The sequence below is a fragment of the Mauremys reevesii genome, linkage group 6 (assembly GCF_016161935.1).
Source record: "Mauremys reevesii isolate NIE-2019 linkage group 6, ASM1616193v1, whole genome shotgun sequence".
NCBI classification, from domain to species: domain Eukaryota; kingdom Metazoa; phylum Chordata; order Testudines; family Geoemydidae; genus Mauremys; species Mauremys reevesii.
This window is the reverse complement of record NC_052628.1, coordinates 88,450,145-88,477,225: the sequence shown is the minus strand read 5'-3', so window position 1 is coordinate 88,477,225 and position 27,081 is coordinate 88,450,145. Positions and strand designations below refer to the sequence as shown.

The 27,081-nt window shown below is 39.7% G+C and overlaps 1 protein-coding gene across 9 annotated transcripts in view; it reads right to left on the bottom strand.

Annotated features, from left to right (window-relative positions):
- LOC120408121 (histone-arginine methyltransferase CARM1-like) overlaps nucleotides 1-27,081 on the bottom strand; it is a 131,655-nt gene that overhangs the window by 80,508 nt on the left and 24,066 nt on the right. For 5 of the 9 annotated variants that reach the window (XM_039544719.1, XM_039544718.1, XM_039544720.1 and 2 more), the window contains exon 2: nucleotides 10,606-10,731. The exons of 1 other annotated variant lie outside the window; for it this stretch is intronic. In XM_039544719.1, the coding sequence (XP_039400653.1) occupies nucleotides 10,606-10,731 (126 nt within the window). Of the gene's footprint in view, nucleotides 1-10,605; nucleotides 10,732-10,936; nucleotides 10,959-12,408; nucleotides 12,431-14,070; nucleotides 14,323-27,081 lie in introns of those variants that run through there. 3 more of the 9 variants (XM_039544724.1, XM_039544725.1, XM_039544726.1) reach the window with 3 other exon arrangements.

Below are 27,081 nucleotides of genomic sequence, written 5' to 3'. Positions count from 1 at the left end.
AAAACGGAACTGTCTAGTCATTGAGTAAAGGCAAGTTCTGGGTGCGTTACAGTTAAATTCCCAGGATACAAACCAATAAATGAGTTTTTGTGAGGGGGTCACCCTATGATGTGAGTAGCCCAGACTTCTTTCAAGAGGGGAGCAGATGCCCCGATACTCTGTCACAACTCATGCTGACCAACCTGTACCGTACCACTGTAAAATGCCAACCAAATGCTACATGACATTGTATTAGCAACACAGCTATACTGATTTCTTTCTGAGACATGCCTAGCCTCACTGTAGATGAAACATACTCAAATATGGAACATAATATTAGTGCACCTCTCCCATCTGCTCAGAGCAGATGGAGTCTCTCAGCATTATCACCATGGGGGCCTCCAGTAATAAAACTGGAAGGGCGTGGGAGAGAAAAACAAAACAGAATATGGCAAAAAGAGAATTACGATTGGAAAAAAAACAGAGTACAAAAATAAAACCACTAGTGATAAGTCATTAAATAAATGCATACTACAATTAGCCTCTAGCCCTTTTGATTTCAGGCAGTGGAGAATAATTCAGACACATTAGATGGAACATCGGCTGGAGTCTGCAATTAGAGAGTTGTGGTTCTACTAACAGTAAATTTGGGCCGTGATCTGTACGTTTACACAGCAGTGAATTTGGTCCCATGTCTGAAACAGAGGAACACAAGACTCTCTAGGTGATGATTGGGTTATACAGAATATATGAAACCCTGCTAGGTTCATCAGCTCTTCTACTGTTAATCAGAGAAACACTCTTACATGCACAACACCAGGATCTCAAAACTCCAACCAAGGAAATGGAGGGTTAATTCTCCCTTTGATAAGGACAGTACCATTGATGATGGCATTAGCATTGAAATCAACTATATATGCTCATCAAGGATAGATTATCTTCCAAGTATCTGATGCAGAAACAAAACAAACAAATCAACCTACCCTTTTACATACTCAAGATGATATATTGGGATTTGAAGTTAGCAGTGACCTAGCAGACACAGTAACAGCAGTAGTAACAACTGCAAGAGGGGCAGCATACACCTGAAGGAAAAGTCTCTCAGGAGTCCTTGTGGACTGTCACAAGTTTGGTAGCAAAGGAATTTTTCTCTTAAAATAACAAAAAAACAAAATTCTGCAGAATGTGAGCCTTTACATAGCCATAAACATGGCAGACTAGACAAATGGAATTCAGATGTTCATTTTAACACTTAATTTATTAACATTTCAATCAACATTAAATAATTTGTTTGTGAACATGACGACTGAACATTACATTATAATTTGCAAACTAATTCAGTTATTTCTACAGCTTGTTTCCAAGTGATTTCTCTTCTGTCCTTTTAAGCTCTTCTATTGATTCCAAACTTACTGCAAAAATGTTGGGAATGGTTTTGTCCCACGCACACTAGTGGGTGAATCACTTCCCGCATCAATACAGGAGAACCTGATGCTCACAGACTTTGTCGTCAATGGGCCAATTTGCAAACACAGAGGGGATTTTATATCAACTGTGTTTTTTTGATATGCAACAGGACTGATGGCACCAAAGTGGTTCATATCCAAAATAAACCAATAATGATAAAAGGAGCCAATCACCATCATCAAACTGTCTTCTCAGCAGAATATTAAAATAGTACCTTCAATTTCAAGCTACTATAATACTACAAAAAAACTTGAGCTACAGGAAGTTATCACCCATTTTATCAACCTCATATTAAAATGGATTATACATAAACTTAAATCAGGACCGTTTTAATTATTATTTGCATTTGAGATATAGTGGAGCGTTTAGAAATAATCCTGCAAATTGGAGAGAGCAGTGTCATGAGATGTGGCTATTAAAGTTCCATCCCAACTTTGCACAAAGATTATATAATTACTGTAACTGTCCAGAACCTCTCTAATTTAAACGACAATCTCAGAACTAAAGGAAAGTGGTGGATTCTCCATCTTTTCAGATCTGTACATCAAAACTAGATGCCTTTCTCTTTTAGCCAAAATACAAGTTATTGGGGTTAATACCAGGGGTGGCTCCAGGCGTGCTTGGGGCAGCACACCATGGGGGGCGCTCTGCCAGTGCTGCGAGGGCGGCAGGCAGGCTGCCTTCGGCGGCTTGCCTGCGGAGGGTCCGCTGATCCCGCAGCTTTGGAGGACCTCCCACAAGCATGCCGAAGCCGAAGCCGCAGGACCAGCGGACCCTCCACAGGCACGCCGCGGAAGGCAGCCTGCCTGCCGTGCTTGGGGCGGCAAAATGCTTAGAGCTGCCCCTGGTTAATACAATGGTAACTGGGTGAAATGTAATGGGTTGTGATATACAGGTGGTCAGATCAAATGATCTAATGGTCCCTTCTAGCTTTAAACTCTATGAATCTATGTTAATTACAGAGAACAAACATGTTTGGTAACAGTTAATTTTCATAACTGAAGCATGGTTGTAGACCATATGCACCACAGTAAACAATTATTAGTTCGACATGGAAAATGTGTTATTGCCTAATTTTTTAGCTCTGTATCATACTTAAAGAAAATGTACACAATGCTATATGTCTACATCTAGGTACATCCTCTAATAAGGCTGATGAATATATGGGGGTGAGACGCTAGGTCCGTCATGAGAGATCAGGGACATGTTCCTCCTCACTTAATCTAGAGATAGTGAAGACTCACAGTCCCAGTGTGCATAGCGCAGGCAGAAATCAACAGATACATTAATCAGTGTGCAGATTTTAGTTTGCTGGAGTGCACTCCAGATTTGCAGGGATTATGTTTTATTAGTTTTCAAAAGGTAATGGGTTAATGGCATGGTATTTTACCAAACGTATTCCACAGTTTCAATGTACAAGCCATGGTGTGTTGACAATCATCCATGGAGTGTTTCCCACAACCTAATTTTTAATCATTTCAAAGAGAATATGTTTTGCCATGTCTTAAGATGCTGATAAATTACATAAACAAACGCATACTGTCACATTCACCTTTTAAAAGCAACACAAACCCTGAAACTACCCTCTGTTCACATGGAGGGAATAAAGCTCTGTACCTTAAAAAGCGCTGATCAAATTCCAGCCAAAAATTTAAACAAACAAAGTTTACGCATAGTGTGTTTTCTATGCTAAGTACTATAGATTAACCACAGAAAACAATACAGGGCCAGCACAGGGTACCACCAGACTTTGTGAAATATACAAACTATGGTGAGTAATGTCATTAGACTGGAGTTGAGCAAAAAATTGGAATTTCTGTCCCCATGGGAAATTAGGATACTTAAATATTTGTTTTCATCACAAATTAGGATGGAAAGTTGACATATCAGAATTTTCCCAGAATGAAGAGTTCTGAAAATTTTTCATTTAGAAATGGTGAAATGTTTTGTTTCAGCATTTTCAATTGAAACTGACCATTTGGATATTTCCAAATCAAAGTGTTTTATTTCAGTTTGCTGAACTGACACTAAATGTTTTGTTTCAAGTCAGTTCAAATTGAACTGCATCTACTGGTGGTGACACTTTGCATCATGGGAGTTGTAGTTCAGGTGTTTGATGCCCACATTCTCTCCTATGGACCAGACTGCCTACCCAGACTATATCTCCCATGATGTAATGTGTTTTGCCTCTGATCGTGTCTCATGGGACATCATGGGAGATATAGTCTAGTCAGGGAGCTTGGCCCATAGGAGATAATAGGGACATCAGGCAACTGTCCTAGCACTGCCACAAGGCAATCTGGCACCATCAGGAGATGCAGTTTAATGCTGAACTCATAATGGAACTGTTTGTTTCAAGTCATCAAAGTGAAATATTTCAATTCGGGTCAAATCAACTCAAACCAAAATATCTGCAGGGGGAGGTGCGGGTTAAGAGAACACAAACTGTGTAATAGAGGGCTACATTATTTCATTCATCCAGCAGTTCTACATACACAGCCCCATTTCATCAGGCATAATATTACATGCCAAGCTACATATAGATGGAGATGGATCCCTGAACACCTTACTTCACATAGGGTCCAACAAAACCAAGGCCCACCCTTGTTCATGACACACTGACACTCAAATGACTTGGTAGATACAGCAATTTGTAGAATAGTTAACCAACTCAATTTCAAAATAGTGCCAACATTGTCTAATACCTGTCCTGCTTAACTGATTGAACTAGAATATATATTTAAACAAGAAATTAATCCAACAAACCCTGTACTCTCACTGGAACATGACAATTGAAAATTAAGTGGGAGTGAAACACTCCAGGTGCTTAGACATTTCCCTAAGGCACAAATTTTAAAATTTCAATGCAAAAATCGAGAAAAAAAAATTATTGAAACACTCTTTGGAAATTCCAAGGGATGTCTTTGCTGAGACTGAGAACAGAGCTACCAGATAACATTAAAGGCGGCGGCAAACAAACCATAACGTGACTTTTTCAGCCAGATAACCCCCTCTTCTGAGAGAAAAACAGCTCCATTATGTAGAGGTTTACATGCAGGTGGATCAAAGAGTGGTGAAGAGAGCTATGGCTGAGCTAAAAAAAAAAAAAATCAGTTTCCAAGTAACTGTCTTCATGTCATTTACTCAGACACTTTGGCGGAATATTAATAATATTGACTGTAAAACAGAAAATCTGGAAATTTAAAATTATCCAGATCAGAACTAAAAAAAGACATGAAGGAAATAAAAAGCAAAAATATGTTCTAACTCACATGGCTACATAATAAAAGAAAAAAGCACTGGATTACACAGTTGTCACATTTGATAAACCACATTAAACTTCAAAAAATAAATATTACCATGCAGGGAGAAAGAAAACAACATGGATTAACTCCTAGATCAGGGGTTCTCAAACTTCATTGCACCGTGACCCCCTTTTGACAATAAAAATTACTATACGACCCCAGGAGAGGGGATCGAAGCCTCAGCCCACCTGATTCCCACTGCCCCAGGTTGGGGAGCCAAAGCCCGAGCCCCACTCCCCTGGGTGGGGAAGGGGTCAAAGCCGAAGCCCAAGGGCTTCAGCCTCAGACAAGGGGCCTGTAACCTGAGCCCCACTGCCCAACAAGTCTAAACCAGCCCTGGGGATCCCATTAAAATGGGGTCCCGACCCACAGTTTGAGAACTGCTGTCCTAGAGCAATGGTGGGATGTCACATGACACACAAAAGCTGGGAAGATGTGATTGATCTTTCTCCTGCTCCCTTAAATCTCCTTTTTATAATCATTTTACCAATTGCTGACCTTAAACACCAGCAATGGATACATTCGCACAGATAAACTAAGCAAGAGATTGGAGGAATAAGAGGTTCTGAAAAACAAGCAGCATGATATCACATTGAGATAACATGGCAGCAGCAGAATCAGATTAGCCCTTGGGATACCCTTTAGATCTTATTGCCTTGCAAATAGTCAGTGAGATATTCAAAATAGCGTGTAAGTTTTTGGTCCTCAGGCTCCCTCATTGGATCAAAGACTAGAGAGTCCATGAAGGTCATGACAATGGAAGCTATCACTCCAGGGGATGGCAGACTCAAAGTGCCAACAGCAAGAATAACAGACATGAAATATAACAGAAGGCATAAAAATCATTTACTGAGCCATCCAGAGAGAGAACAGAACAGCAGGCCTCAATATCACTTTATGTATCTTGGATCCTGCACTCCAAACACAGCCTGGAAAACAATGAGGAAGCACACAACTCCCTGGAAGCAACACAGGTCATAGTGGTAGCTATTTTAATGAACAACTATATTTTGATGTCTAACAAATGCTTCTTCCACTCAGCTGGAGAGATCCTCCACTGGGTTAAAACTTCAGGGCACTGTGAACCCACAGAGAGGTGAAAGCAGCCAGAGCACTCCAGGACCAGGATCTCTATTTATATCTGCAAAACTAGGGGTGCAGTTGTGCATATATACATTTTCCAATACAGTCACACTTTATTCTTATGCATTAGTAACATTTACGATTTTTTTCAGTAAATTCTATTAATTTAACCCTGTTCTAAACTGACTGTAATAAAGCAGGTCTAGGTGAAGCAAACCATCTCCTCTTTTTAGAGTCCCATGGAAAAAAGTCAGAACTTTAAAAAGATACTAGCAAGTGATTACATAGTTATATTGGAGTAGAACTTCACATGATGCATATTAAGATTCTGAATCAGCAAAACACTTAAGCAGGTGCTTAACTTTAAGCATGTGACCAGTCTCATTGAAGAATGTGAGTAGTCAATGAGACTACTCACATGCTTAAAATTAAGCATTTGCTTACATATTTTGTTGAAACAGGGCCTAAGTGTGCAGCTGAAGTTGAAAAAGCAAAAGTGTATGAATAAAAATCAGATTATTTTCAGAATCGCAGCTAAAAGACCTAGTGCAACCAAAAATTACTCAATATAGAGGTGTGCAAAAATACATGAACAAATTAACCAGTGGACAATCTAGCCATAGGAGAGCTTTTCCAGAGAGCAAAGTGGTCTCTATATGCAAATTTCACAACCAGGTCAGGGCACCACAATGGAACAAATATGTACAGGTGTTTTGCATGGAACGTAATATGAGTATTTGCATTTTTGACATGCCTATGTGCTGTTGCATTCAAGTGCAGGCATAATTTTAAAAAGTCACTATCAAATACGTTATGTCTGCTTAGGTCCATATCGCATCAACAGGTACAATTTATTCATATAGCAAATACATTCTTTTGGAAATCTAATATTTACTGTATATGTAAAAATTCTGTGCCTGGAGATCAATAACATCAAATACTTAAAGTGAAAAACTATAGCTAACCTATTTCCTTCCCCCCCCCCTTTTACTGCACCCACTTGCATGTAGCATAGAGTATTGTTGCTGTCTGATTTTTTTTTTTTAAAGGATTTGAGAATTGAGTTGATTAGGCTGTGTAAACACAACTACTGTTTGCTTGTCTGTTTGATTTCTGGAGTCACTCCTCAAATAGCAATATGCCAGGACTAGGAGGGTTGTAAAGGAGGAATCTGCATTCCTACGGCCACCCTGAAAGAGCAATTTATCCTATCATCATCATGTAATTCTGTGCTAAATTAAGCAGGGCATCTGTACTATGGAGCAGACCTACACACCAAACCTACCACAGATGGGCTACAGACTGGTTGGTTAATCTGTTCCAAATAAATTATCTTTGTTTTTGAAAGAAAAGCCTGTAGGTACCAGATACATTAACTTTCATTTTCATGGCCTGCTTGAGCCTATTCAGATGTTGCACATATGTTCAGCAGGAAATGGAGGATAAAATCTATGATTTACTGCTGTCAAAATGCTGGAAGCAGAAAGGCACAGAACAACAGTTCTCTGCCTGGGCACAAGTGGGGCATGCATTTTTCCCCATCTAGAAAAGAAATAGGACTTTGAGAACCCACAGCTACTAAAACATATTTTTATAACTATAAAAATCTCTTGAAATTTAAAACGACAAAGACTTCACTTCAAGTTTGCAGACGGTAGCATTATTTTCTCTCATTGAAAAAAAAAATTATATGCACCAATAAGGCCTAGGACACGAGACAAAAAATGGCTGCTGCCCTTTAATCTGTAATTCATAAAATGTTGTTCGCTTTCTCATAACTGGGGCACCGTTCAGTATTATGCAGTATACTATCTTTATACATTTAAAATATTATTTAACTTGTCATTCAGGAATCATGCAAAAAGAAATGCCATTTTTATTGACAACTTCAAGTTTACTCAGCAGCTGGTATATTATATTTGATATCAACAGGGTATTTTTTTTAAACAACACTTTTTTTGTGTCTCTGGGTAAAGTAACTTGCATGGATTTACATGGACATTTCACTTTAATTTTTTTCCCATTTTCAAATATAATGAAGAGAACATTGGACAATGGCTTGTTTCCAACTAGCTACACGTAATACTGTATTCTCAATTTCTTATAAATTTTTTAGCTAACAGTTCCATAATATGAACCTGTTTTAATAACTATATCAGATCTCTCTAAAGAGTAGGACCAAGCCTCATGAAATCTTTCTTTCCTGGCAAAACTGCATTTGCCCACTAATGTCCAGGCCATTCCCCTTTGGAACAGAGTGAGCTGGACAGGGGACACTGTTGACACTTTTGAGTGCTTGTTTGGAGTGACCCTTTCCTGCTGTTTGCAGCAGAGGGAAGTAGAAGAAAAAACAGACTCCTTGTGCCCTGATCTCCTAAACCTAAAATGCCCTGCAGATTTGGGACCTTAATGACTAAATGAGACACTTTGGAGAACACAGAAAACATTAAAAAAAGAAAAACTTGTCAGGCTAAATCCTCAAGACATACATCACAGATTATTTATGAAAAGATCTGTTAAACAGCTCGGAAATTTAGCAAACAGATAACTGAAAGGTCAAAGTGTGGTTTTACATTGGTGTACTGTATAATGTCAAAACACTGGGAAAGGTCAAGAACAGTCAGGATTTTAAAATAAGTTATTCAAACCCTGGCACTGAAGATTTATCCAATAATTCATCCACACAGCTATCCTGATTATTTGTCAAGTCCCCATTTATTACTGGATTGTTCTATAAACACTGTTTTGGCATTTTCATTTTTTTAAAAAAGTATTATTTCTTCTCAGTTGTGACACTATTTTGTGGGAAACAATACCGAGCTATAATTTTACGTTGTAACTATGTTGCTCTAGCAATGTAGGAGGATGCATGAATAATTTTCCCTTATAGATGCAAGTGAGATGATCTAATAATACACCGCTTTTAAAAACTGCCAGGAGGTGGTGGTGGTAGTGGTGGTAATGGTTGTGGTACCTGACCAAAGACCAGATGATCTAGAAAAAGGAAAATTCTATTCATCATCGTCATCATGTTCCCATTACACCTCTGGCGTTTACGGCAGCAACGAAGCTCCTCTACTCCTGTCTGTTTCTGGCAAGTCTTTCAGTGGTTACCCAGCTGTGCCCCAGGTTTTTCAGCTCGGCTTCCACAGCTCTTTATCATGTTGTTTTCAGGCAGCCTCATTTGTGCTTGCCTTCAGGTGTTCACCTTTTTGCTACTCTGGTGATGGAAACAGTTTCCATCCAAAGCACATGGCCAATCCAACTCCAACGCCTCCTGGTAACGATGGTGCTCAGATCCTCTTGGCTGCACTGTGTCAATAGATCTTGGTTTGAGATTGTCCTGGGCCAAAAGATATGGAGGATTTTTCTGAGGCAGGCTCTATGGAATGAAGATGGTTTGGACATGTCATACTTTCTCATTCCCCAGCATTCTGTACTATAAAGTAATGTTGAAAGTACGCAGCTCCGATAAATCTTGAGTTTAGTTTTCATGTTGTACTTTGATGATTTCCAGACTGTATTTAAGCTCCTGAAGGTGTTCCTGGCTTTACTGATTTTGTTCTGGATGTCCTGGCTTGTTCCACCATCCTGGCTGATGGTGCTGCCCAAGTACATGACTGTTTCTACATTGGTGAGAACATAATCCTCTATCCGTACTGGTGATAGTGAGGCACTATTAAAGGTCATGATATCTGTCTTATTATGGTTGATTTTCAGTCCAATTTGCTGGCTGAATGCGTTGAGTCAAGTTGTTTTTTCTTGTATATGGTGTTGGGTATGTGATAGGAGAGCAAGAATTCTAGTCATGCTATGTCAAAATTACATTTGGTCTGCAATGCACATTCCTCAGAATAAATGAACTAGGCTTTTGAATTGCCCTGCACAGGAACTAAGCAAGCTTTGAAAAGTCAATGTGAGAACATTTCTCGTATTTATGCATATGGCTATTATAATAAAATTATATTAAAGTAAATTTTGCGGCTGTTAGACTTAGGACGAATTTGATCAAGTGGAACTGCAATTATTAAAGTTTCACAAGTTCACTTAAATGCAGTTGATAAATAATTTTTTAAAAGAATGACAGTGGGATTCTTTTTCAGCATCAGTAGTACACTAATGTACAGAAACAGAATACATACCGACTGAAGGTGTATGTTACAGTACACCAATGAGCGTAGGTGCTTATATTTTGGTAGAAAAGCTAAAAACAGTAAGGAATTGCTGGTTTCAAAAGCATTTGAATTACCAAACTGTTCAATGACATAATTGTAGATTAAGAGCTTAGCCTTAAGGAAAGAACAGCTTTCAGGACAATTAAAAAACTTCTGGCTCTTACACACAGAGACTTACTTACATTTATCAAGGATGAAATGTTAAGAGTACCATATTCAACTGTTATCTGTCCTCAAGAATAAGAATGGGTTCCTGGTGGTGTTTTTGAAAATTGATGCCTTGTATATCAATGGCTGCTTAAAGCAGCAAAGACGTATACGTCTGTTAGTCTATAAGGTGCCACAGGACTCTTTGCTGCTTTTATAGATCCAGAGTAACACGGCTACCCCTCTGATAAATGGCTGCTTAGAATCTGAGAGTGATATGTCAAGTCACATGGATCATGAACTTCATAACATACTGCAGTGTGTAATAGATAATGTAGAACAGAGGGAAAAGATAGGAGGAGTTTTAGTAAAAATATTCACAGAGTAGCAAAGGGAGAGAAAGACGATTCTCAGAAATGCAAGATGTCCGTGATGCGGCAAGCACTTACCAGAATGTGACTTGAATTGGAGTAAGGCACTGTTGTACCCCAGTGTAATTAGGACAGACTCTTTGCCCACACGACAGTATTCAGTGTCTCTGTTAACCAAGCATTTAAACACACAGACTCCATCAGCTGAAGGGGAAAAAAATACTTTAGAAATTTTTAAAAATTTAAACACATAACAAACAGAAGTATAGATATCTACAATTTAAAACTGCCCTAAGCATGCACTAAAGATGGGCAATTTAAGGGGGAAATTTATTTTCCAGTACAGTGATTCTCAAACTCCCCCGGCCACCCCACAATCCACAAAATGGCTGAAAATTCATCCCCCTACCATCCATATGCCACAGGCCTTTGTGAGCTGTGCTGTGTTTGCGGGGGGGGTGGGGGGGTGGGGAGGGAGGCAGCAGTAGATGCAGCAGGAGGAAGAAAGGTGAGAGTTACACCTCCTCTCCACAGCCCTGGGTTCCCACAGGGTCTTAGCAACAGTGTAATTATACTGTTTGCTCAGCTGGTAATATTTGGAGATATACCAATCTCCTAGAACTGGAAGGGACCTTAAAAGGTCATCAAGTCCAGCCCCCTGCCTTCACTAGCAAGACCAATTTTTGCCCCAGATCCCTAAGTGGCCCCCTCAAGGATTGAACTCACAACCCTGGGTTTAGCAGGCCAATGCTCAAACCACTGAGGTGCAGGCAGTCCTGTAAACAAACCACTTTTGGGTCACACCTTTGGTTCAGAACCTGCTGCTCTAACTAGTGGAGTTGCAAAGAAAAAATATAGGAATCGAGCTGTAGCAACAAAACAGAATGAAGGAACTTCAGCAATTTTTCCTTCTTTTGCATCTTTGGCATTTGGGTGTCACTAAATGCAGTTATACTATACCACGCTGTGTGCAAAATGAAATCCACCCATAAACTCTACTTTCTACAACTTTAGTGATAATGATCCAACTATTTGGCTTAACAAGAATACACTTTTAAGAACTCTTCAGCTGAGGTAAGCACAGGCACTACTCTTTGGGGAGGAAGATCCAAAATCAGAGGGTTAGAAAATGGTGAATGATCAGATTCCCTCAGAACCATCCTTGCAGCTGTTAGGAGGTGAGCATGTGACGCAGTTTGCATATGTGCATGCCCTGTAACAATATTCACCCTTACTTCCAGCAACGAGAAAATGGCTGGAAAGCTTCAAATTTATCTGGCATCTACAAAGCAGGGGCTACCAAAGATGAAGCCCTCAAACAGGGTTTTAAACTGCCACTCATCACCATAGTATCTAAGCTCCAGTGTTTTCAGAGACAATACTCTGATAGGAATCCCAGCACTTTCCCTTTTCCCTGATATTTGGGAGTCGGGAAGAGATACCATCTCACTGTTTCCAGACAGTTGCTCCTCTCATTATAGTGTAATCCTCTGTGTAATTTTAGTGTAATTCTCTGTCAGTTAAGTGTCTAGTAATTTTTTCAAGACCTACAAGTAAGTAAATGGGTTGGTAGAGCTGAATGAGTGAGTGTCGGGCGGGGAGGGGAAGAGATTTTGGGGGACAAATGAGAAAAAGCACGGGGGAGAAGGTGGAGCATATAGTGTAAGGAAAGAAAAGGACGTAAGAAAGTGGATTGAGAGAGAAGGGAAAGAGGGTACAGACAGTCAAAATAATGTAGAAAAATATACTATGATCTGATATAGAACATGAAAGAGAAAAACTAGAGTGAGGCCAGGATGGGAAAGGTAGCACAAAAAAGCAAGAGATTTAGTAAGTTACATTTAAAAACAGTAATTCAACAGAAAGTTAATGGTAACATACTGTCCATCAAATACACTATATTTATTCTTTTAAAAAGCAGGACGTTCCACTAAAGGGAAGGAGAGATACATAACAGCACACATACACCTCGCCCCCTCTGTCCCCCTTCTGACCATTGGGCTTTAGTCCTGGGGCTAGGAGGTGTAAGGTACTTTTTTCAAACTCTGCACTTCAAAGAGATCTGCTGTGGTGAGAAATAAATACAATATAAAGATAGTGGCCACTCTAATACACATTTTATATGTTATTTTAGGCTTATCTATTCAAAACCTACAAATTTTCAAGAGTGTGTTCCCAACTTGAGCTTGTACAAACCCAGACAAATACCTACAAATTTGGGTTTCAACACACACACACACACACACTTATGTATGCATGTAGCTTCCTCCCTGGACTCATGCCCATGAACACATCAGGATGGTCCATGAGTAATACAATTGCTTAATACATATAACCTCCTCAAGTAACAAGCCATAGTGACTATGCAATCAGCTACTCCCCCACAGTTATATAGGAGTTCTCCTTTAGTTCTAGTAGTAGAGGCCTGTGCTTTTCATGGTAAATCTCTCCAGGGTTCAATCCCCACTGAAAACGGCAATATCTATATAGCCACAGTCCATTACACAGATCTCACCTTTGGGAAATGAGACATTTTCTTTATCAAAGAACCAGTTCAAATAATCTCTTTGGAACAGTGAGCACACATGCATTCAAGAATGAATTTCACTCTTTCCCTACTCTATTATGTTACTGTTTTCTCAGTGTTGCAACTTGCATTCTTCTGTCAATTTATCCAGTGCCCACAATCAGATACACTGATTGAAAAATTTAGCAGACGTTTCATGGGAGTGGTAAGGCTGATACACAGTACAAAGTTACAAAGAGGGACTGGAGCTAATATGGAAGACAGATCTATATTGCTAGATTTACTGGGTGGCTTTTTGTATAGACAGACCTCAACTGCATGAGTACAGATCCAGATTTGGAGACTTACTCCTCCAAAATCCAGGCATTCTGAGTCAGCCACTTAGACAGAAGTGAGCTACAACATATGACATCAACAAATGAATCTGGATGTGGATCCCAGCTTTTCTAAAATTTAGAGAGGAGCTGGGGAGAGCAGGTTCAATATTGTGGTTCAGGCAGATTTCTTCTTGTCATTTTCCCAGTGTGTAATATTTTCACTGCAATATGAAAGGGTGGTGCTCACATACAGTACTTTTTAAAGAGGCAGCAGCATATACTACACCAGTAACTTAAAATGTAAAGACTGGGGAGAGATCACTAGTAGAGTAATAACCTGAGTATAAGCTTCACATAATTCTCAGTAACATCAATAAGATCTGGGTCTAGAACAAGTGCAAGACATACAGAAATAGATCCACACTAGCCTTCCAAGGACTAACTTTTGTCATCTTTGGATTTATACCTAAAACTAAAACTGCACAAATCTCTGTGGTCTCAATTCACATGGTCTCATATAAATCCTTTTCTTTGGTTTCTTCTTTTGTGAGGATTCATACTCCTTGACTTTTCCTTTGAGATCTGGTAGACCAGGAGCACTTTTCAAGAAACCTGCTATGCTCATTTGGGACATGTTCAGGGCACACAAGATAGATGAGGTGAAAAATGTGGCCAAAAAACCAACTTTGGCTGTAATACCTGGAGGCTTAACTTTCTGTTCTACAACCACTTGATGTCTGCCTGAACGAACCATTTAAAGACAGGCTATACAAAATGTGGTCTGAATGATGTGCTCAAGCATGGCAAAGTTGACAAAAGGCAGGAATCTTATGAAGCCCGAAATCAATCTGGTCACTCAGTGGGTCAAGTATGCGTGGGAGTCCATTCCCTCGGAAATGACAGAAAAATCATTTCGGAAATGCTGTATCAGCAATGCGCTCAACAGGTCAGAAGATGATGCCATATTTGATGATGACACAACAAAGGCTGATGATGAGAAGGAATCTGAGTCTGAAGATGACACTGCTGACATCTATGGTGACAATGCAGGTGCAGCTATGACTGAAGCAGAGTTTAATGAACTGTTTGGTGAATCGGAAACTGATTTGGACTTACAAGGATTTTAAGACTTTTTAAAGAAGTACCTTAGAGCAATATGAGACTTTAAAATCAATAAACGGATATTTAAAACATTGACGGTAATTTTGAAGGTGACTACATATTTGTTCAGTTATTATAACAAGTTTTTTATTAGATTTCATTAAAATAATTCTAGCAAAACTTTTGAGTGTTTCTTGTGATGCCAACTTTTAAAATATAGCAGGGGTCGGCAAACTTTGGCTCCTGGCCTGTCAGGGTAAGCCACTGGTGGGCTGGGACATGTTGTTTACTTGGAGCATCCACAGGCATGGAGCCCGTCAGCTCCCAGTGGCCGTGGTTTGCCATTCCCAGCCAATGGGAGCTGCAGGAAGTGGTGCAGGCCGAGGGATATGCTGGCTGCCACTTCCTGCAGCTCCTATTGGCTAGGAACGGCAGACCAAAGCCACTGGGAGCTGAGGAGCTCCATGCCTGCAAACACTCCAGGTAAACAAAATGTCCAGGCCTGCTATTGGCTTACCCTGATGGGCCAGGAGCCAAAGTTTGCCAACCCCTGAAATATAGGGTCAGCTTATGAAAGGGTTGTACAGTTTTTGCCATTTTTACCTATTCATCTTGGGGGTCGGCTTATAAATGAATGGGCTAATAAACAAGTATATACCCTAAGTGGTTGAAAGGTCAGTTATGTCCATTAAAAAAAAAACAATCCACAACACTTCATCTTATCTAATTTTAGTTGATTATATAACTGATACTTTGTTGGACTAGTAATCAACTAGTGGTCAAATGGTCATAGTGTATGCTGATAATTTGCCCTCTCATAAGGAATATAGCAGCATTCTCAATTAACTGGAGTTCATGCATGATCATATTAGACAGTAAGGTAAGGACATGTAAATATTCTCTCTCTCTTTTAAGAAACACTACCCAAGGATCTCAAAAAGTTGTAAAACATTAATAAATTAAGCCTCACAATCCACCAATAGAACTAAAATGAATGCTCCCCAGAAGTCACTACTTAAGATTCCAGTAGATATTAATGGCACCATTTTATCACAAAGCAAGAACTCCCTCCCTACCAAACACAGCCACCAGGAGCACATTATTTGGAGGAACAATTTGGCTACCATGAGTAATTTAAAATGACAAGGCTGGGAGCAATGTTTTTTTCATATCAGGTTTGGAGTTAAGTTCTTGGAGATCTAAAACCAAGTATTAAGTAGATGTGATGATACACATGATATAATTACTGGCCTCTCAGAGTCAGAATAAATGATAACAGTCCTACCTCTTATATAGCCCTTCATCTGTAGATCTCAAAGCACTTTACAAAGGAAGTCAGTAACATCCCCATTTGACTGATGGGGAAACTGAGGCAGGGAGAGGTGAAGTGACTTGCCCAGGGTCATCCAGTGGAACTGTGGCAGAGCTAGGAATAGGACCCAGGTCTACTGAGTCCCAGATCAATGCTCTATAGAAATTACAGCCCTCCTCATTCTAAAGAAAAATACTTGCTAGAGTATCTTGTTAATGCTACAAAACCAAGCAGTAAATCATCTTCATGCTGAGCAATGATGGGATCATAAGTGAGACTATTATGAATGGCAGTGAACTGAGTTCATTAAGACAGACTAGTGATAAAAATCAAGCACTGAACCCAAGAGATCTATTAATAGTCATTAGTGCCTAATGCAGTCAAGCCAATACTTTGCTCACCGTAAAAATCTAATGTAACAGATAATTCAAGTTGGATGAAGGCTGAAGGAGCAGACGCAAGCCTGGTATATAAACTCACAATACCTAATAAGCACCATTTTGGTAGTATAGTCAGAACTGAAACTAAACTAGAGCTTCTCAGAAGCTAAGCATTACTGAAGATGGACAGCATCTTTGAAGCAATTAACAAATGTTTGAAACTTTGCTCTGAAGGGAGTTTTGATGTTGGTGGGAAATTAATAAAGTCTTCACAGGTTAAATTTGTTTCTCTAAAATGTAGCAGTCTTAAGAGTGGATCCCAAGAAAGAATTCATTTTTGAGACGAAGGAATCAAAATAACTCAAGAGTGCTGCACAAAAGAGATATTTGGACCTTCAACTGCTCTGGAAGCTATTTTATACAATACTGCCAGCCAGTTGAAAAACATCTGATTCCAGTTTCCCAGAAGATTAATCATTTATTTAGGAAAAGAGATTACAAGAGTGAGAACATAGTAAGACTATTGGAGAAGATTTCAGCACCAAGAAACAGTTTTAGAAACTTAGGAAACAGAATGAATAACTACTTAAGACTATTGATCCTTGCAGGAAAAGCACTGAGTAGCGAGAATCTGGCAATCTCATCACCTTCAATCTCTGTCTTAAAATGCAGACTATTTTATAGAAATGGAAAGTCTTGCATTACACATTTCAGAAGAAGCTAAAAGATTAGTACCTCACATGGCTTCCATATTCATCCACCCACCCACACTTCAAAGCAAACACAGGCCCTACAAATTAAAAGAAAAAAGTGAATTACAGTATGAATGTTTGGCTCACTTTTTTTGATCTGCCACATAATCTGATCTTGCTACACACCTAATTATGATTTATTGCTTTGACTGATGCTGTACCATTTGCTTAATTGGTTTATAAACAAATAAGGAAATGTGCATAATCTGTAAGTCCAAAAGTCTCTGCTAATATGCAGTGTTTAACAGTTTTTACATTCACCAATTAAAAAAATTCCCACCTGGGATGATGACTAAAATTACTGAGCTTCTATCTGCAGATTCTTTACAACTTTAAAACTTGATTTACATGATTATACTTTTGTTGATAATGTGAGAAGAGAGCTGGCCACCTAAATAGAAGATGCCAAGATGTCACACTGTTGCAACATATGAAATGACCATACTGATTAGTGCACACTGAACCAGAGTCCTGCAACTAGGTTGCTAAAAACCAATGGCATTCAGTTTTTATGGCTCATTATCTTAAAGACAGTAACAGGAATGAGAAAGTTTATTTTGAAAGGAAAGCCAACATATCCGGGAGAGCTAAGAAAGATGGAATCATAAACATCTTTAGCATCTTTTACAGAATATCTTTGGAAATAATGATACCTAGATTGCAAATGCTGAACAGGGAAGAAAAGTGTGAACAATTTAGAGGAGGCAAAGGGGGGAGAGAGGGAGGGGGAAATCACAGGTAAGAGAAAGAATAAGGTGACTAAGAAAATGAGAGTTGGTAGCACTTATATATGTGACCTTCATCTACTGAACAAGACAATGCATCTGAAGTTGCCACACAGTAATGTATGAAAGAATTCAAAGCTGTACCCAAGTAGATATCACAGTAATCCACAATCACAGGCACAATAATATGAACTGGTTTCCAACAGTAGATCTACTAAATCAACAAGAAAGTGAACAGAAACAGAAGTTCCAGTCACCTAAGCGAGAATTCTAAGAGGGGACATACTAGTACATATGGCAGGACCGGTCTGGACTCAAGTTATCTTGCTGAAATAAAATGTCTGACATTCCCTCTGCATCCAGAATTTAATATCTTCAAGGACTGGAGCCTGAAATACTGCTTATGATACAACAAAGCATGAATCAGTTGGGGGCCTCAGCACAGTCGAGTTTCATATTGTCATGGATGAGACAATGGAGAGAAGGAAATCCAGGAAATGGAAAACAGCAGTGGTCTCATCACTGCATGGATGGCAAACAGACTATAGACTGTTATGGCAAAAGAAAAACTGGTTCTTTCTATTACAGACAAACATCATGACTACCTGTTATGTCTCAGAAGTGTTAATACATTGAAATCTACAAGGTTTATAAAACTTGACCAACTGCAGTATACACACCAACTTTTATAAAATATACACCAAGTATTCCTCTTACATTAGTATAGTAGTTGTTAAAGTTATCTTTATTGCTGTATCTGTATTTTCACTGCTGGCAATAATCTGTCACTTTTCTATCAGATCACTGCCTATTTGTAGGAAGGAAGGGAAGCAAACAGAATACTTATTTTCTTTCTTTGTACTTGGTAACAGACTGCCCCACAGTGAGATGCTCAAAAGATTTACAAGGTCTACAAGATTGAAGAGAAAATATAAGTTATAATTTTATAAAATGTATGTCAACATTTATGCAGTTGAGATTGTGAATAAAGGAGGAGATGGAAAAATGAGGAGCTACTACTGAGTAGAAGGCTTCAAACAGATGAGTTATAGATCAACAATCTATATGCTACTGAGATCTATCAAATAATTCACAAGTAAATATTAGTTCAACATGGGGCCTAGAATTATGCTAGCCTGGGAATGGGTTCTCTTGAGGCTGAGCATATCAAAAAGGAACTATGGACAATGCCACTTTTTGATCTATAGTGTTTTGAAAATTAGAATTATTGGCACCTCTGTAACCTAAAAAAATAATCAGGTATAAAGATTATTATTCCTAGTGGAGACCCTCATCGTTTCTGTCATCTAATGCTTCTAGGAGTGCTGGGACAGGAAGAGGAAGTACAGTGGCAAATGGAGTGTGTGCAGTAAGGAGAGAGGGAGGTAAATATACACATTTAGTGCAAACATTTCCTCCTGAATGTTATCTACACTTCCCCCCCCCCCACCAAAAAAAATATAGTTTTAGTTTGCAATGCAAATGAGGGTCTTGGGTGTTAAGAGATTAAACAGAAAATTGCACAGTTAGGGGCATCATACACACATTTGACACGTAGTCAGCTTCATAATAGGTGATTGCTGTTATTTGTATTGGGGTAGCACCTAGGAACCTCCCCATTACAGCGACTTGTGCTAGCACAGGGGTTCTCAAACTGGGGGTCGGGACCCCTCAGGGGGTTGCAAGGCTATTACATGGAGGGTCGCGAGCTGTCAGCCTCCACCTGAAACCCCGCTTTGCTTCCAGCATTTATGATGATGTTCAATATATAAAAATGTGTTTTTAATTTATAAGGGGGGGGGTCGCACTCAGAGGCTTGCTGTGTGAAAGGGTCACCAGTACAAAAGTCTGAGAACCCCTGTGCTAGCACTATACACACATATAGTACAAATGACAATCCCAGTTCCAGAGAGCTTGCAATCTAGGCGTCAGACAGCATGTGACAGGTGGACAAAGACAGTTGGTGGGGAAAATGAGGTAATAAAATGAACAGAGTTTAGCAGAAAAATGGAAGCCACAGCTTGCCTCTTGCTTGAGCAAACTTTTAAAAGTGTTTACAGTACTATTCAGTCAATACTGCCTGACTAGTTACAGGAACCTGTATAGTCAGTTTCACTAACTGCTGTCTAACATAAAAGGATAAAAAAATATATTTCTAATGTTAGGCCTTCTGTCTACACTACAACTTTTAATCTAGTTTGTAATCAGCGAATGACATACTGCCTCTAAATGGTTTTTGTCCACACACAACATAATTAATACACAGTAGATGTATGGCATCCTGGCCAGAAAGCTAAGCTGGCTCTCTATTTTCCTCCTGTAACCAGTTCTGAACAGTGTTTTATTTCTCGTGTAAACTGATCCCTCAAACTATCCCTGTGCATCCAGTATGGCCATCCCTTCTTCTTTACAGCTCTGTGGGCAGCAATTAGGACATCCTGGAGCACCTTGTCGGGTGTGCTGATGGAGCTGCTGTGCGCATACACCCTTGGGGCACTCCAACCCTGTTGAGGTGTCATTGATAGCACTTGCTGAAAAGTAAAAACCTATTTTCATTAAAAACTGTGAAATTATTTTCATTTCAAAGGGCTGGTCTACTCTTGAAAGCTGTACTGATCTAACTACATCAGTTAGGTGGAGGTTTTTTTGTTTTGGGTTTTTTTTTATTTGTTTTCTGATCAGCGTTTGTGCTGGTACAGCTATGTGTGGACAAAGTTATACAAAGGTGCCTTATGCCAACTATTCCACTTCCTGTACAGGAATAGCTATACCTGTTTAAAGCATCTTTTCACCCGTATAACTGTGTCCACACTAGGGGGATGTACAACTTTCCAGTATAGACAAAGTCAGAGTGTTTGAAATGGACTCATTTTTTATTGCAAAGTCTTGTGGGTTTTTTTTCAATTTTCCAAAAATATAATTGCAACTGGTTATCAAAGGTTTTCACTTAACAAAAACCTGTTTTTCATGAACTTTTTTTTAAAAAGGCCAATTTTTTACACACACACACTTACTTCAAAAAAATCAATCAGCTTTAATTAAAGGACAGATGCCCTGATTTTTTTTCTGAATGCAGCACCCAAACATGGTGAGGTAGATGCAGTCACAAACAAACTCAGCTGATACATGATTGTGCTGTGTGACTTTTTCTTCTCCACATAACTATGTCTTTGTAACTGGAACGGAGATATGCATGTCACAAATTGGTTACTAAAACATGGCTGTTTTTAGATTGGACTGGTGCTTAGGTATAATGAAGGGGAAAGGTTCTCTGCTATAAATATGATTTTAAGAGTTAGTAAATGGAAGAAAAAATTTCACAGAAGTGTTCATTTCCAGTTTTTACTTAAGTTTTCCAACAAGCTCTATTTTTTCCTTTGTCTGTGCCCTTTTATATCAATTTCATGGTAAATTCACTGCGTCTTCTGTTGTATCTCATCCTACAATGTGTAAACAACATACTACAGATAGGTCTTTCTTAACTCAAGGTACAGAAGTCTAGTGAATTGACTGCACATTTGGCAGATCCCTACGATCAGACTACAAGCTCTATCAGGCTAGAACCTTTTCTTCATACTTACTCATAAAGTGCCTAGGATAGTGTGGGCATTAAACAAAAACAAAGCAAAAAAATCTGTCTGTACAGAGCATCTTTAACTTGATTAGATATAATAAAATGTTGTGTGTTATTTGAAATGAAAAGTACCAGTCTTTATATTGTAGGATAAAAAAACACAATAAAAACAAAGTTAACTGTCACATCCTGTAAACATATTTTGCTACATAAATGGCTGTCTTTTTAGTTAAAAGACATTTTTATATCAGCAGCAAGAATCTATGTTATTTATGTTCCAATGCTCATTTACATTGGTGCTCAAGTACAGGCTACATAATTCACTGCAAATAGCTCCAAATAACCAATGCTTAGAGTAGACTGGAACTGGAGTGCCAGCTCTCATTGCACCAGCCAAAGAACAGGTTAGTTATTGGGAGAGCTGCTACTCCAATCCACAGGCAGAAGGGACATTCCCCAGGTGCTGCACTCTCCTGCTCCCAGTCTCACTCTGACACCTGCAAATAGCTTCCTACCAATCTCATGGAGAGCACCACCACAAACCCTACCCCCACCACTTAAAAGTAGGCCTTAAATGGGGCATAGACCTTAGGCTGGCCCTCTCCACAGGGATGAATTTCATCCCGCGAGAATAAGGCGTATAAACAGACTGACTTCTAACTAGAATAGTATTTTTACTGTAGTCAAGAGATCCAAATCTTTTCGAGCAAAGTTCATAGTGGAGGAAACGGTTTTTAATTTAGAAAATAGGACTGTGATAGGGTGAAACCCCATCACAGGATAAAAGGGGTAACTAACCGGAGCCAACATCTATTGCACCTGTGCTGTAGTTAATTAGTGGCTTCTCAGCCACAGGGTGCTGGACTAACAGGCCACAGGTGATAACTTGATAGACCACCTGTGCCTCAAAAGAGAGAGAGGATTCAGTCTGAATGGAGGAACCACTGATACTCTTGTGTAGGGGCTTGAAGCAGAGTCTGCAGGAGAACAGATGCCTCTGGAAGACGCAGTCTGAGAGGCCCAGGGCTCAATAACAGAGTTAGGGAAGAAAACAGTTGCTCCAAAGTAGTTGAGAAAGGAGACTGAAGTCAGAGTCCAGAGGAAGAGCTGATTTGTCTGAGCTTGTGTTACCCTAAAAAAGGGATCTGAACTAGATGTTTCTCAGCAAGAGGGCTGAATGGCGCACAGAGGTAGATGGCCTACTGGGAGTGCAGGAGATGAAGCCCTTTACAGCTCTGGGCCCTGATGCCAAGGGGCATTCGGACGGTGATCACATGACTCATAACAGGGATGTATATTCATGTAAAAGTATTACACCCAAAAGACTAAAGGGAAATAAGGGGCTTAAAACAAACAAAAGGAAGTATTTTTTCACACAACGCACAGTCAACCTGTGGAAACTCCTTGCCAGAGGATGTTGTGAAGCCCAAGACTGTAACAAGGTTTAGAAAAGAACTAGCCAAATTCATTTATGGAGGATAGGTCCATAAATGGCTATTAACCTCTGTTTGCCAGAAGCTGGGAACAAGTGACAGGGGATGGATCACTTTATGCTTACTTGTTCTGTTCATTCCCTCTGGGGCACTTGACATTGGCCACTGTTGGAAGACAGGACACTGGGCTAGATGGACCCTTGGTCTGACCCAGAATGGCCGTTCTTATGTTCTTAAGCCAAGCTCGATATCCTACCACGAGGCAAGATTTCAAAAGACACACATTGTGCTTGTTGCTTCTTGCTAATGTACAAGAGCAATCTGGAAGTATGCCTTTAAAACTACACACACCGGCCCCTCAAGAGGCTTGAAATGCAGAGGCTTTAGAGTACAAGCAGAGCGCAGTTGAGTGAAAATTTTACTTGTGAAATAAAAGGAAAGGCCAATAAGAATATAAAGCTGTGGTTTTGTCCAGTACCTTAAAAAAAAGCCATTTAAACAATGAGAAGAGGAATTGAAATGTCATCTATACTGGAGTAAAGACTATTTAACCCAGATTATTCTTTGATATTGCTTGAAAGAAAAACATTTGTAAATGTCAAAAGGCATCTAAAGAGAGCTACGCTAGGATTTCACTCTTATTTTCTTCCAGGCAGAAGGCTGTGTTCAAAATTCTGACATATCGTTTCCTTATCAGAAGAAACTACCAGCATCTGGGATCAGTGCGCACAGGAGACCAAAATACAGACCCACCAAGTGTCATGCATCTCATGTGACATTTATGAATTTGGCAGGTCTGTCCCACATCTCATGGAAAACTCATACAGAGAAAAAGAGAGAGAACTCATTTAGCAGGACCAGTGTGCCCTTTAGCACCACTACATACATCCACACAATTTAAGTAAAGTAGAAGTTTATGGCTATATGCAACTTATTTACAAAATAATCAAATTAGTTCACTGACTAATTTGTATAAACATCACACAGGGAGCTGCACCAAACTTGGCAACTATGAAAATGAGTTTGCCAGTTTCACTGCCTGAGGGCTCTATTATCTGAAACTGTCAATATTAAAGAACAAAATTATGTAATTGAATTTGTTTAAAATCCATTTCTGAGTGTTAATACTCATTTGCCAGAAGGCCAAACGCATAAAATTTTCATTTGATATTTAGGCCAGAAATTGTCTCTTGTTAGACACCTTGTAGATATTCTAATTCTCGATGTAATTCATCCCATATCACACAAAGCCCAAGTAATTAGACTTTGCATGGGGAACTCAGGAGGAGTAGCGAGAGATGGGATTTGCAGATTGGTCCCTCTGGGGCTACTGTTCCCACCTACATATGGGAACATTGCATGCTGAGCACCTGCACTCCCCAAACAGTGATTTTGTGCCACTGGATACATTTAAAATATTTATCTAATAGTCCCTGACTCCACACCCATGCCTTACTTAAATCCCTCTCTCCACTCCACCTGGCTTATCAGGGTTTTCAGGGACCCCCTTCTCCAGCATGCAGAGGCTGTCTGCCTGCAGAAACCCCCATGCAGGGGCGACTATGTATTTTGCTGCCCCAAGCACAGCTGTCAGGCGGCTTTCGGTGGCATGCCTGCTGGAGGTCCTCCGGTCCCGCGCCTTTGGTGTACCCGCGCCAAATTGCCGCCGAAACCGCGGGACCGGCAGACCTCCCACAGAAACGCCGCCGAAGGCAGCCTGACTGCTGCCCTCACAGCGACCGGCAGGCTGCCCCCCATGGCTTGCCGCCCCAGGCACACGCTTGGTGCGCTGGTGCCTGGACCCGCCCCTGGCCTCATACCATCCTATAGAGAGCTAAAGCAGATGTAAATTGTGTTGGAAAGTCTGCTGCAGGATCTTTCTGCTCAGCTTAATTTCAGCTCATGAATTTCCTCTGGCAATTTTTGAAGAGCATCCCTATCTACTGGATATCAGGCATGTGGGGAACTCGTATGGCACAGTGACCTCAGAGGAACTGTTTCGAAGGGCCTCCTATCCAAAATATTAGGAATGCAAATTGGCGCATAGGCTGAACTCCTTCAGATCTCAAACAGCCCTCCTCTCTCCAGTTTTCTTGGGTACTGAATAAATCCCACTGAATTCTTTCCCAGCTCACTGGACTTATTTGACCCCAGCACAGCATTTCTACTTGGTTCCTTTTTCCGAGTCCCCTTTCTCACCATTGTTTGTCTTGTTCTTTCCCCTCCACTTTTTTTTTAATTGTTCTCTTGTTTTTAAGTTCCTCTCCCCTCCTTCTCAGCAGAAAACTACATATTGCTTGGCACAGGGCTGTATGGGCACAGCCACTGGTATTCTCCACAGTTGTGCGACATGCCATAGGAACAGAGCAGAAAAGCCTGAGCTAGCAGATTGCTGATTGAACCTGCAGCAACATACATGAGAGCTACATTCGGGACTGCCATAGGAGCAAGGAGGCAAGATGGGAGACTTTCAAGCAGTCACTTGCAACTGGCAACAGAAGCAACTGCAAAATCAGTGGCAGGGGTGGTAGTTGGCAGTGGCTATAGAACATGAATTCTCCACCCTTTAATTCCTTTGTCCTGCATCCCTCTCCTCTCTAAGGGCTTGTCTACACACTTATTTTGCGGCAAGCTGAGATGTAAATCTACATTGTGCTGGCCTGCCAGGCATCAAGTGTTCATGTGGACCCAGCTGCTGCACATTAAAAGTTCCGCGGAGTGCTCTGAAACAGGAGTAGATTGAATGGCACTAGGAAACTTTTAGTGAATAGCAGCGGGGTCCACACAGACCGTAACTGCCTGTTTGGTACAAACTAAGCATTTGTGTAGATAAGCCTTAGTCGAGATAGAGAGAGAGAGAGAAAGAGAGAGAACAGTTTTTGTGTACTACAGTTCTACTTAAATAATTGATAGCTTAGAAAATTATTTAATGAGTTCCACAAAGCCAAAAAAAAAAAAAAAAGAGTACAATTCTTACTACCCAGAATACGATTGGCAAACTAACAGCAAAAGTCTTTTGTGATATAAATTGACCCAACTGTGGATCTGAAATACATTTGGTCCTTGATAAATTGAGCAGGATGAAAATCAGCAACAATTCTTTAAGAGCCCGATTCTCAGTGTTCACATGAATACTACCAATGTTTACAATTGTAAGAATTAAAAACCAAGAGAAATCTAACCACTGACAATTGTTAGAGATAACAGCTAGTATGTCAAAAACATCAGTACTAATACATTGCATTTATTGAACCCTTGCATTAGTTTATTTTCACATTAGTTATGTTTGAAGCAGAATGTCTAATGAAACCTATTTCTAGACAAATCCTGTTACTACAGGTGAGCATCTCTGTTGCAGTCCGTCAATTAAGGTAGGGTAACTTTCATACAGCAGTATTACGTTTGACTCCATATGCAACACAGGAAAAGAACTGCAAAGTCCTTTGCTGCCCCCATGTTTTAACTGACAAGAAGGTTTGAATTTGAGTATACAAATAGGCCTTTGCAGTCTTTTGCTGATGAGTTATCAATGAACCCTGAAACAGTAAACCACAAACTGCAGGTGTCTATAAAATGATTGCTGAGCTTGGGAATAGTGTATATAACATTTAAAATGGCACTAATTCAAAGCAGTCTTAATGGATCTGATGTGGAATTCATATTGCTTTAAAACATTAGATCAGAGGCATGTGTGTTTTTAATTCAGCTACACTTAGTAGAGAAAATGTTCTGCAGGATTTATGATTCAATATCTTCTTAAACTAATAAAAATTGAGAATAAATATAATAGGACTTGTTATAAAAAAAGCAAGACCTGTGTACTAAACTGGCGGCAGGGAAATCAGAGGGACAAGCTTAATATAATAAAGTATATGCCAGACTGTAGTTGTCACTAGATGAATACTCTATCTGTGTCTCTCTACAAGCCCTTCTGGGCTGTTGCTAGATGATAGCATGATGTGGATAGGTAACTGATTCTACTAGTCAGAAGCTAGCCTACAATTCAGGTGTGTTACATCACAACTGGTTTTCTCTATAAATGGAAGATATTTTAACACTTACATGCGCTGCCTCTTCAAAGCCTAATGGTGTTGATTTAAACTGGATGAAAACAGCTTCAGACAAAACTTTAGGCCAAAAAATACATGGCAGATTTTTAAAAATTGTACTGTACCAGATGAGACAATAGCCAATCTGCTGTATAGTTTTATACTGTCCCCATCAACACAGTATCTGAGAGCCTTCATTATAAGGCTGATAAGAAATTTGCTATTCTTTCTTATCTAAAAGGTATGCTGCCCTCATCTATAGCCAACACCCAATGGTTTAAAACAAGACAAAAACATCCCTGTAATGCACTTAGCCAGTTGTATAAGTCAACACCTACATATATACACATCCTGAAGTACAAGCCTTGATTTTTTGCATATAAA